Here is a 12,839-nt window from a genome sequence, read left to right as displayed (position 1 = left end):
GCTGATTAAGTTTGCTGACGACACCACCCTCATTGGACTCATCTCAGATGGGGATGAGTCTGCCTACAGGATGGAGGTGGACCGTCTGGTGTGCTGACAACAACCTGGAGCTGAATGCCCAGAAGACTCTTTCAGCCACTCCCCTCAGGCAGGAGGTTACGGTCCATTCGGAACTGCCTTACTTTAGTTTATTTACCTTAATTTTATCTTAGTTTTATCTTATTTCATGTTAATTATTATATGTTCTTTGTATGCACCAATCACTAAGGCAAATTCCTAGTAATGTGAATCCCCTTCACTTACATGGCAATAAACACGATTCTGATTCTGATTCTATGAGCAGTAGTGACACTTGTTTAGAGCGTCAGCCGGTGGGAAGCGGAACCAAACAGAAAACGCTAGACGGAAGAATTTAATTAACGGACAAGATGAAGGCAAAGTGTGTTAAAATGCAGCCCAGCGTTTTTAAACTTTAAAGTAGTTTATCATGGTTTGTCAATTACTTTAATACAATTGTGGCACAAAGGAGGGGTTCTGAAAAATTTAGAAATAAATTCACAACTATTAAAAAAAAGGGTCCGCAAAACCTGAAAACGCAGCATGTCTCTGTCTAAACGTGAAACCCTTAGTTGTGACGCTAGTGCCACACAGCTCGAAGAACCAAAAGAAGAAATGTCTTCATGTGTCTTTGGACAAACTAAAACTTCCACAGCGAAAGTTTTAAGCCAGGAGGAGCTGGAGCAGCTGAACGGTGAGCGGGCTCTGGTGTCCGAATTCAAACAGATGAAGCTGGAAAAAGAAGCTCAGAAAAACTGGGACTTGTTTTACAAAAGAAATACGACTAATTTCTTCAAAGACAGACACTGGACCACCAGAGAATTTGAGGAACTCAAAGCTTGCAGAGAGGTGAGGACAATAAATCAATTTTATCTCAGCTACACACAGTTGTCTTAGTGAACATCCTGCCAAACCTCATTTTATAAAATATGAAGCTAGTCACAGTCACAAAAGCAGCATGCTCCTGTGTTGGCGGCCATGTCTTCATACTGTCTGTCTCCATCATGTCTGATTTGCAGTTTGAGTCCCAGAGGCTGGTGCTGCTGGAGGCTGGCTGCGGTGTGGGAAACTGCATCTTCCCTCTGTTGGAGGACGACCTCAGCATCTTCGTTTACGCCTGTGACTTCTCACCACGGGCTGTTGAATTTGTCAAAGTAAGACGTCAAATCTTCATTTTCGTAGTAAAAAAAAAAAAAAAGGATCATTTTAAATGATTGTTTTTGTTGTTGTTGTTTTTTGACAGCAAAACCCTGTGTACTGCCCTGAGCGCTGCTCTGCTTTCCAGTGTGATTTAACTAAAGACGATCTCACAGAAAACGTCCCAGCAGACAGCGTGGATGTCGTCACTCTCATTTTCGTCCTGTCGGCTGTCCATCCTGACAAGATGAAGCTTGTTTTGGAAAACATTAGAAAGGTGAGAGTCATGTGGAAAGAACCCCTTTGCAGCTCGGTGTTTACTTAAGTATCTGATGTGGTAACCTTTAAAGCTGTATCTGGTTTCTCATAGCTGTCATACAAATTGTTCAGAGTAGTTTATTGTAACCTGCATGTGACTTTAAGGTGCTGAAGCCTGGTGGCATCATACTGTTCAGGGACTACGGCCTGTACGACCATGCCATGCTCCGATTTAAATCCGGTAGTAAGCTGGGGGAGAACTTCTATGTTCGGCAAGACGGGACCAGGTCCTACTTCTTCTCTAAGGGTCAGTAAAATACTTAAAGAATGTTTTTTTTTGTCATAGAGTCTGAAAAACAGAGACTTGAATCACATGGCAGGCGGAAGAAGGCAAGAAAAACAATTTCAAATGACTAACTTATGAAAGTTATGTAAAACATATCAATGTTTCATCCATTCATACCGCATTGTTGCCTCCCTTCAGAAGTTTGAATGCTTTCTGTTAACTGCTTTCAGAGTTCCTGGCCGAGCTGTTTGAAGAGACAGGCTTCCAGTCTGTTGCCAACGACTACGTCCTAAGAGAGACTGTCAACAAGAAGGAGGGACTCTGCGTTCCCAGAGTGTTCCTGCAGAGTAAATTCACCAAGCCTGGCCAATCACAGAGCTCCTGATCTCCACCTGCGATCCGACTGAAAGGAAAAATGATCCTAAACCTCGGAGGAACTGGAGGCCAAAATATCACCAGAAAGGGGCTTGTGACACCCCCAGGCTGTAAATCTGTCAGAACATGATGGAGTTGCAGGTGGGTGTAGTTTAAAGATGCCTCCACCCACTAATGAACCAATAAGTCAGGCTTTTTATTACGGTCTGTGGACACACTGGTTCAGCTTTTTTGCAAGCATCACTCTGACAGGTGGACACACAATATGTGTAAGAAAGAGATAAGAAAACTTTTATTTTTCCCACAATGGGGACATTGTGGGACCTTGAGGGAAAACTTTATCTCCCATTTAAATGCCTTTGTAAAAGTCTGGTATCTGCGGTCATCCTGAGAAATGTATTGATACTCTCGAAACGTATCTAAACTAGATCCTTAATTTCTTTTATATACAAACAGATAGTTTAAGCATTTTAGAGTAAATGTCTCCGCCTTATATTAAACATATTTAGGAGGAAAATACACTTTGATGTACAACGTTTCCTAGAAATCCTCAGTTGCACACAGGCTTACAGAGCAGTTTCTGTGTCCCGATGGCAGATCACAACACACTTCTTGACTTTTTAAGAATAAAACGTATTGAAACTTTAGCTGGTTTTAAGTGTGTTTTAACATTCAACACTGAATTTCTTTACAACAGAAATAACACATGTCCTTCAGTGTAGATGACAATGAAACACTTCCTACTTCTCGCCTCATCTGGTAGCGTGCGCTCAAGTGTCTATTTTGGTGTCAATATATTTAGGGTGTCGTGTCAACAAGTTGTATGTATGAGCTAAAGATCCGGTCAGTCTGTCACCTTCAGTGACTCATGGTTAATAATAAACCTATTTTTAATGGTTAATTTAAGAAGCTCATTGCAGAACTAATACCATAAAAGTACAGGTATGTTTTTTGTGTGATGATTTTTTTAGAGCACAGCAGACTTTCTTTGCAACATTTTTATTACTATTTTATAACTGGATCATCATAAGGCTAAAGGCCTTTTAAACATCGATCAATGAAAATGATTGAAGAGAGAGTTCACTAGCTTTCAGAAGTAACCTTTTACTATGTCTCAGCATGCAGTGTATAGTCCTGCACACATCCTGTTGCTAAGTGAGACCACTCCGGTGATCTGGTTAAAGCATCTAGCAACAACCTGCTGTACATGTGGCTTCCTGTTCTGCAGCCCTGTCTGTCGTCCTCCCCCTGATTTCCTCCCGTAGAACAAGTGTACAGCTCCTTTCATCATCAGACTGCCCTGTGCTGCCGTTAAAATGGAATTTCCTAGACTATGTAACAATATGTATGTTGCATAGATAATAAATACATGAGTAGGACTTTATGTAAACAGTATTTCTAATATTGTTAGGTGATGTGCACCTTCAATTTAAGTAAATCTGGCAATTTGGAAAATTGTTGAAGTAGTAAATTAAAAAATAGACAGACTGATTCTTTATTTGTAGCGGATGTGGTTTTGTACTGTTTGGTACAAAAACTGTGAGAATGAAATAATGAAAGTGCACAGAGGGCTGTGGTACAAACAGGGTCGCATCTAGGTGCTAATTTTAGCTGCCGTGGCTTCTTGTATTTTTTTCACGCTCCTTCATTGCACATCTGATCAGCACAGACAAACCCTCACATAACACAGGAAGGTTCAGTTGGTTTCACTGTGTTGCTTTTGCTGCCTCAGGACTCTGAGGCTGTGTGGTTGTAATTTCACTTTGCATGGACTGTCGTGCTGTACATTTTTGATTGGTGGAGTAACTTGAAAACTAAAGCAGCGACGCTACAAAGGTGGACATAAATGTTGCTACTAATGATTATTTATTTAAATTTTTACAAATTTGAATTAAAACTAGATATGTTTTTGAACTGGGGGAACCAACTTCTTTCCCATCCTCTGAATCCACTCAACCAGATGATCAACCTGTAGGGAAATATTAACAACATAAACATGCAGGCATTACTTTACGTTACAATAATAAGCCTTTTTTTGTTGCCAGTACCTCTGACTTTGATTGTGATCAGATGCCCCATTGCTTTCTCTCCGGTCGCACATTCAGCCTTGCACTGGAAATCACCCTCATCCTCTCGTGTCAAGCTCAGAATCTCAGTCACCACCTGTCTGCGTCTTCTGTTGGCATTAATCGTCGTCTCATTCACTGAGGTGAAGTACTTTGTGGGGTCAGTCAGCTCAGTTTCTTTACCGCTCCTCCACCACACCAAATGCAGCAGACCACATTCTACCAAGTAGTATTGTGCCTCGCAGGATAGTTTGGCCACAGAGCCTCTGGAAAGAGTCAGGGTTCCCTGTGGGTACAGGACCACTACCGCATCTAAAACACAAAGGAAGCAACATGAAGGAATATCCCAAACATTTGTAACATCAGGTGCAGATCTGGTACAAGGATATAAGACATAATAATATGACTTTATTTTATAACTTCACTCCAAAATAAGTGTTTTTTTCTGTGTTTTCCTCCTTTTTCCTTCTGTTAATGACAACAATATAAAAATGTTTGTATAAAAACATAATACAAAATCTTATTATAGAGAGTCTTGTTTTAGATTTTTTTTATTTAAGGATATACGTTTTTTAGTAAACATTTCCTTTTTGTATAAAAAATCATCTTATCATAGTGGGTCTTAGTACTTAACAGACACATTTCACTTAATGTCAATAATGTTTCATCTCGCGTACAAAATCATGGTGTTCAACAGGGTTCAGTGCTCGGACCGATCCTGTTCACCCTCTACATGCTTCCTCTAGGGAATATCATCCAGAAGCACGGCTTAAACTTTCATTGTTATGCTGATGATACCCAGCTTGGTCATTCCATATGAACTTATCCAGCTTCAGGCACATCAGCCGGACGATCCCCTCAGATATTTTTTCAAAACATATTGTTTCAGATTTACATCTATTAATATTATGGAAAAATCCAGAGTTTTAGGTATGCAAGTGTAACCATTTACACAATACAGCCCATTTAAATGTTATTTTCATTTGCTTTTGGCCAGGTTCAAACATTTACTGCATGGCCTCTGTTGCATGTAGAAATGTGGTGTTTGATTCATAGGGCTAACTTTTCCCATAGAATCAGAAAACTTAATTAAATATTTCCTATCTCGAATAGTTTGGTTGTGATAAATGTCTAAAAATGGCAGAAAAAATGCAAACATTTGTCCAACCTTTATGCATCACTGGTCTGTAAATATGGAAGACGGAGTGTATTTGTTACAATTATAGTGGTAATATGTCTCTACCGGGAAATACCACCTTGCAAAGAAATATTTCACATGTCATTTACAATTTTACCAAGGGAGGTTCAGGCTGTGCCTTGAGACAGTTCTGATTGTAAAAAGCACTACAACTTTTTTGACTGTGCCATTATTTATTTAACAAAAATGAAACAAAAAAAAATCAGAAAAACATGTTTCCTACATCCTGTCCCCTCTTACTGCTTCCATAGGATTTAATTGTGTGAGCTGCAGCAGGTGCTGCTGATGATGAATTGATCATCAGCAGGTGTACAGACCTCTTTAAAAGCAGACATTTTGGAGCACTCCAGTGTGTGTTAGCACAATGAAGAGAAGGAAGGAGATCTTTAAAACAGGCAACTTGCATACTGAGATTTCTACATGCTTGGAAATTAAGATTAATAGATGATTCCTCTCAGACACAAAGGTCCCTGTCAGTTACTGATTTGACCCCGTGATCACTTGTAGCATCTCATCCAACAGAACAATGATGAACCAAAGCACAGCAGCTCACCTCCACTACTAAGGCTTAAACATGACTACATTATTTGGCACAATAACATAATGGCTTCTCTGCTCTTGCAATGATTTTTTTTTTTAAATGTGTAATTTCAAAGCACATTGCCAGACATTTTATATTCAGAACTGTAACTGTGTGTTCTGGATCCAAGAAGTTTTACTTCTGATAATTGATTGACGGACACAAATCATTTTACTAACCTCTTTCCTGAGCAGACAACAGACAAGAAGCCGTCAGTAACAGCAGCGTAGGTCCAATGAGCCGAGCCATTTTACAAGCACGCACGGAGATCACAAAGAGGACCAGACCACGACTTAAGAAAAAAATGGCAGACACACTTACAGATGCCACATTTACTGAGATGCAGCTGGCTGCACTTTGCACGCTGACGTGTGGGTGGAGGATATGTGTCTCAGTGTGCAGTTATACAGCAGTGTCTGCGTACCCCTCGGACCACTGCAAACACATCACTGTTAACATCACTGTTTCCTTTGATGGGTTTTGTTTTGCACATAAAGGCGTTGCATATTCTGCTGCTCTCATCTGACTTGTTTAGGCTTAAAAACAAGATGGCAACCATGTTTTATACAGAGTAAACCTTTAGTTTACATTTCATTGAATCTTAGTACCTCCCACTATAAGAAAAAAAAAACTCATCTTAAAACTTTAATAAAAAAGTGTTATTTATAGCATTTATAGCTATAAAATCTGAAGTGCCAGCTGAACATATAAATGAAGTTTGATGCAACACCATGCAAGACTAAGCACTTAACCATTTTATTCTATATAGTTTTCATTTTGTGAGGGTTGTCAGGCATTGGCTATATTCAAAACAGCTGTATAGATATAGTTGACTGTTTGCATTATTAGATTTTTATATAGTTATTTATTTTAGAATACTAGAATAAAGCACTTCAATCTGATAATTTTGGGAGATTTGTACTCATTTAGGCCAAATCTCACTGTAGTGTTGTGCTGATTATAATGTATAAAATGAAAATTCAGATCCCACGCTCATAAAGGTGAAAAGACTTAAAAATAGGCCTTAATTCATTCATACACGTGACAAAATCTATAAATGAAGACCCCGCTGCTGATGGTTTTACAGCATGTGCACTGTTTCTAAGTTGTCACTGAAGTGTTTTGCTGTAGTTATGGAGGATTCATGAAGAAGGTCATGACTGAACAGTGTATTCAGGGAGAGCAGCTCACTGTTCATTGTTCTTTTGTGAAAATATCATAGCAATTAAATATAGAGGTGTTTGTTTCAAATAACGTTAAAGCTGTGCCTGTTTTATTGCACAATAAAACCTTAATTATTTCATTAAAAAATATATATCATAGAATTTTAGTCGACTAAATCTGCCGTGGATTTAGTCTTTGATATTTAGTCGACTAAAACTAGACTAAATTTAAAAAATGTTGATGACTAAAACGTGACTAAAATCAAATGACATTTTAGTCACAAGACTAAAATAAAAACTAAATCAGAAATTGCTGCCAAAATTAACACTGGTTCCAACTGTATATATGATTGTGTATATCTTTATCCTCTATTGTATTCTGCTACTGCTCTATCTTTTTCACCGATGCTTTTTTCTCTCTGTGGATGGTGTATTGCATCATAACCTGTTTGTCTAAATTGGTCATAATCAATTCACACTCTTGCCTCGCACGATGCTAATAAAGGCAACTGAAGGTGACACTCAAGGACACAGTGTTTTTTGTGAGCATTGGATCAAGACAGTCAGTGTAAGAAGCATGGAGGATGTTCACTATGTCAACTATTCCGTCGAAAGAAGATTGAGAAGAGAGGGGGACAAAAATGGTCTATTAGGTCAGAATACTCTTCATTTGTATTTATTCATCAGTTATTTGCAACAATAATGGGTAATGGTTTTAGTATATGTTATATAATTTACCTGTATTTTACATATGTGACTTTTTGACTGCTTTTTAGGCAAAACATTTGTATTTATGTAATAGTAATCTAAAAATAATTCAACTTCCTCCTCAGTGACCTCACAGCACTGTGTCGTAAAGTGATTAAAAAAACAACCCAGATTTAATTATTATTTTATTATACTTTAATGTTTAATGGAATAATCTTGATGTTTCTCTCTGTTTAAAGGAGGATCTAAAATCTTCATGTTAGTGGGAGTGAGTTTTGGCCTGCTCTGCATCATACAGGCTGCTCTTAATGTGTCTCATTGGCTTCATGCTGGTGAGTAATGATTTCCACATTACAGCACAAATATAGCATGATCAATAATAACAGGAAGCTCTGTAACTTAGTGTTCTAAATGTGTGTCTGCTGCAGTCTTTGGTTGAATACAGTTTTCAAAGAGAATGTAGTTCTTTCTTTTTTAATTCATAGAAGGGTTATTGTGCCATGATCCACATATGTAACTGGGCAGGGTGATGCTTGGCTCTGGCTTAAAAGAGGGTTAACTTTGACCCAGTCACTTCCTGCATTATGCACATATACTTAAAGTTAATTGTAAATCAATATCCAACCATCCATCTTTTCAACCAAGGCTGACCACTAAATGCTGTAACTGAGCAATCAGAATTAAACATGTGATTGGTTTTGACTGCCATAATGAGCCTAGTTTGTCAGGGGTTGTTTAATGGCGGACACAAATCCAGCAGAGCCAGAAGTAAAAGGCAAAACTCAGTGTTTTAATACAAGCCAAGTTTCGGTACACAGGAATTCAGTCTGCATAGCAAAAGTATCCAAAAGGGCAAAGGCAAAACAGTAGTCAAAATCCAGTCAAGGTCAAACACAAGAAAAACTCACAAGAAATCACAAAAGCTTACAGGCTGCTTGGAAGGCTGGAACAATTGGATCACTCACAAAATGAACTGGCAACAAGAGGGAGGAAACACACAGACTTTATACAAAGGAGGGCGGGAAGACAATAAACAATGAAACAAAAGGGAGACAGTGAATACAAAATAAAACAGGAAATAACAGTAAAACTAGAACTAATTCAACAGAAAATGAACTACAAAATAAAAGCCCTGGCTCAGACCATGACATAGTTTACTTTTGAAAACACATTTTCCAAAATATTCAACTTTCTTTTGATGTCACCAATAACAATTTTTTTCTTTTTTTAGCAGGGTTTTCAGACTGTCTCAACAATGTCTCAACTAGCAATTTGACCATAATGTCAGCTGATGATGTTAGAAACCTAATCATAGAGCGAGACAGGCTGATCCAAGAGAACGATCAGCTGAACCAAAAGATTGATCAGCTGAATCAAGAGAAAGATCAGCTGAATCAAGAGAATGATCAGCTAAAACAAAAGATTGATCAGGTGATCCAAGAGAACGATCAGCTGAACCAAAAGATTGATCAGCTGAATCAAGAGAAAGATCAGCTGAATCGAGAGAATGATCAGCTAAAAGAAAAGATTGATCAGGTGAAACAAAAGAACGATCAGCTGAACCAAAACAACGATCAGCTGAACCGAAAGAATCATCAGCTGAATCAAGAGAACGATCAGCTGAACCAAAAGAATAGCCAACTAAATAATATCAAAGATAAGCTGAATCAAGAAAAAGAGGTGTTGGCCCAAGAGAAAAATCAGTTACATCAACTTATAGATCAACTGGAAAAGGACAAGATGGAACTGCAGGTTATTAACGCCGACCAACAACTTCAGATACAGAAACTTGGAGCACAAACAAACATTGGTAAGTCCCTCTAACAACATACTGTACATACTGAATCACTTTAGTCCAGACTGAAACTATACAGTATCTGAACTAAAAAATTATGACTATATGAACTACTTAAGCAATGAATCAGTGCTCTGCTGTTTTGTATTGTGTTGTGCTTTTGTGCCTTGTTTTTGTCCTATTGTGTCATCATTCACCTGTCTTAATCCACCCAGTCTTATGGTCGTTGTCTTATCTTGTCCTGTTGTGTCCTGTCCTATGTCCATTTCCTCACAGCACTAAATGTCCAAGGTTGTCCCCAAGGATGGGTGAGGTTCCAGTCGAGCTGTTACCAGGGTTCCTCTCATGAAAACACCTGGGACTTTGCCAAACAGGACTGTGAGAGTGAAGGTGCTCATTTGGTGATTACTAATGGTCAACTGGAAGAGGTATTTGTGATTCTTCACATTCATCTGTTTTCTTACAGTTGTGTCTAGCTTAGCTTAATTTACAATTAAAAGACTTTTAGCCATTTTGCTCTGCCTTGTGGGGGTCTGAATGGCATGTGGCTAAAATGGATAAAGCTTTCAACCACTGTTCCTTCCCAACAGAGAGTTATCAAAGCTATCGGTGGCACAGTGTGGTTTGGCTTGAGTCGTCAGCCTGACAGGGATTTCTACTCATGGACATGGAGATGGGTGGACGGAAGTCTGTGCAACATTGCGTAAGTATTTTGATTTTATAGACATAGAGTAGTTGTCAACATATTGGAAACACATTTAAAAATAAAATATATAAATAATAATAATAAAGAGGGAGGGGTAGTATTTATTTAAAAAGAAAATATTGTCACGAGATTGAAGGTGTAAATGTATGAAAAACATTATTATTAAAACTATTATTCTTCTCATCTAGGTTGCAGATTCCATATGGCTTCACATGGTCTCCCAGTTGCGTATATTATAGCCATATAAACAATTGCTTGATCCCTACCAATTGTAGAGAATTACGCCACTGGATGTGTGAGATGGAGTTGTAGAGCAGCTCCGTTGCACCGAAATAAAGACACACCATGCAAAATTATTTAATATTTGTAACTCCACAATTCACATTCAGATCACAGCAACTTTGTCATTACAGAGAACTATACAATTTTACATAATTGGCTGTGTTGACTTTGGTCTTTTGTCTTGCTAGTATCTGTCTGGGGAGTTTCTACACAGATGATTTTCTTCTATTTCTGTACACCCCCAGAGATCCAAATATAGGAAAATTGTAAAAATAATTTAGAAAAAATCCCCTTGTAGATGTTGTCATAGGGAGGTCTATGATGCATAAATCAAGTGTTGTCATATCATAACGTTGGGCCTGAAGGGTAGCAGAATTTAAGTGATCACATTATGAACACATGTAAATGACAAGCAAGACTTAATTTGCAGTCTTTACTGCTCATGAAGCCTCACAATAGTAGTCTATATATATCTGTAAACTATAATCACACGAAAATAAATAATAAGAATCCACTCAGGCAAATAGGTAAAACCCTAAAAACATGACATGTACTGTATATATTTTTAAATAATGCTGCAGAAATCTATCAATATATCTTAAAATGGGTGATACTGCATATATTCTTTAATCTGACTGGGACTTATCATGTAATCACTAATGTAAAAAATAAAATCAGCATTTTGTAACAGAGAAGACATTTAAAACTTATGAATGATCAAAAACAGTAACGTTTCTTTTTCTAACAAACAGGTCAAAACTAGAGATACTCAATATTTTAATATTCACATGATCCGGGCATCACTTATTACAGAACAAAATATTTCAGGCATCTTACTTCCTTTAGTCTGATTTTATAAAGCCCTGTTTGTAGTGCCTCATAATATATTTAACAACAGTATTTTCTCTATGAAACAAATGGAAGAATTTCCAATAAGAATTTTGAGTTGTAGTAAACACTCAACCACTAGAGTGTGTCATTGCCTTGTTTTCATATATTCACATATTCAAAAGGAATTAAACTTGGTTGACATGTGTGTACAGTATATAATTGTATTATGGTTTACATTACATATTATCTGAATTTACTTACATATGAATACATTTTTTAATTAATAAACTTGTTTGAAATGCATTTTTCAGGATTTTTGTGTTTTGTTATTGTTCTGGGTCTCACTGTTCAAATAAACCTACCATTGAAATTATAGACTGATCATTTCTTTGTTCGTGGGAAAACTTACAAAATCAGCAGGGGTTCAAAGAACCTTTTATATGACTGTACATTCAGTGCCAGTAATGTTCCATGATCAGTGCCATTGCAGTTCCACTGTCAGTAAGAGTACCACTCCTAGTGTAGAGAAGTGTAAAATGTCAGTGCCAGTACTAATGGCAGTTTTTCTGTTACGCTGCTGTGCCATGTGTGTAAATGTGCACGTCTCTCTCTTTTCTCTCTTTTCCTCTTTGAATAAATGCCAAAAAGCCCTAAAAACATGTCATCTGTGCGTCGAGATGTATGATCTTACCTTATTTTTGCATGGAGCACCTGGAATGTAAGAAATTGTGGATGCTCTCGTTCATCCAGGCCATAGTCATTTCCAAGAGTTTAAATTGAGGCAATAATGTTCAAATTCTAGACAGAGAGGACAGGTGGTTTGAAAGAGGAGTCAATGAAGGCTGTTGAGGATTGTGACCTCTGATGCTGATTTGAATTTGCCTGATTGACCACTGCAGGGCTTCGGTCAGAAAGCTCACGGGACATCAGATGAGTTTATAACTTTCTAGTGAGAGTACACACACCAATCCATTGCTCCAAAACAGAGGAGCTCACCTGTTGCCCTTTTATGCTAAAGCTCTGATTGCTCATTGTAAAACGGTGTGATGGGTGTTTGCCCGTGATGAGTCAGTGTGCATATTTGAATGGCAGTGTGTTCCTTGTGAAAACAAGATCTGTTCTGCATGGAAATTGTGCCAAAAGCAGAGAATTGTGTGTACTGTTTTGAAAAAAGTGTGTTTTAGAACTGCAATTTGAGTGTAAAGCAGGAATTGTGCTTGTAGTTTAGCAGAATTGGTTCAGGGGGTTGGTAAATGAGTTACATGTTGTGGTCATTGTGTCTCAAGTACCAGAAATTGTGTGTAAACAATCGAGAAAAACTGTAAGAGATGTAATATTATAACACTCTATTTCTTATCTCTAATGCAATAAAAGTAACTTGAATTTTTCTCTCCCTC

At 37.8% G+C, this 12,839-nt stretch overlaps 2 protein-coding genes across 2 annotated transcripts; both read left to right on the top strand.

The window, feature by feature from the left end:
- Nucleotides 1-416: 416 nt before the first annotated feature.
- Nucleotides 417-3,927, top strand: mettl6 (methyltransferase 6, methylcytidine). Its single transcript, XM_028424797.1, has 5 exons — nt 417-906; nt 1,077-1,211; nt 1,301-1,471; nt 1,618-1,759; nt 1,969-3,927. The coding sequence occupies exons 1-5, from the start codon at nt 601-603 to the stop codon at nt 2,121-2,123; spliced, it is 909 nt and encodes a 302-aa protein (XP_028280598.1). The 5' UTR covers nt 417-600; the 3' UTR covers nt 2,124-3,927.
- A 5,640-nt stretch (nt 3,928-9,567) lies between these two features.
- Nucleotides 9,568-10,733, top strand: LOC114448989 (killer cell lectin-like receptor subfamily B member 1B allele C). Its single transcript, XM_028426280.1, has 4 exons — nt 9,568-9,638; nt 9,900-10,051; nt 10,214-10,326; nt 10,518-10,733. Exons 1-4 carry the CDS (start codon nt 9,569-9,571, stop codon nt 10,639-10,641), a joined length of 459 nt encoding a protein of 152 aa, XP_028282081.1. The 5' UTR covers nt 9,568; the 3' UTR covers nt 10,642-10,733.
- Nucleotides 10,734-12,839: the final 2,106 nt, after the last annotated feature.

Source organism: Parambassis ranga, chromosome 16 (assembly GCF_900634625.1).
Source record: "Parambassis ranga chromosome 16, fParRan2.1, whole genome shotgun sequence".
Lineage (NCBI taxonomy): Eukaryota > Metazoa > Chordata > Actinopteri > Ambassidae > Parambassis > Parambassis ranga.
The sequence above is the reverse complement of the archived record's forward strand: the minus strand, read 5'-3'. Positions and strand labels throughout refer to the sequence as shown.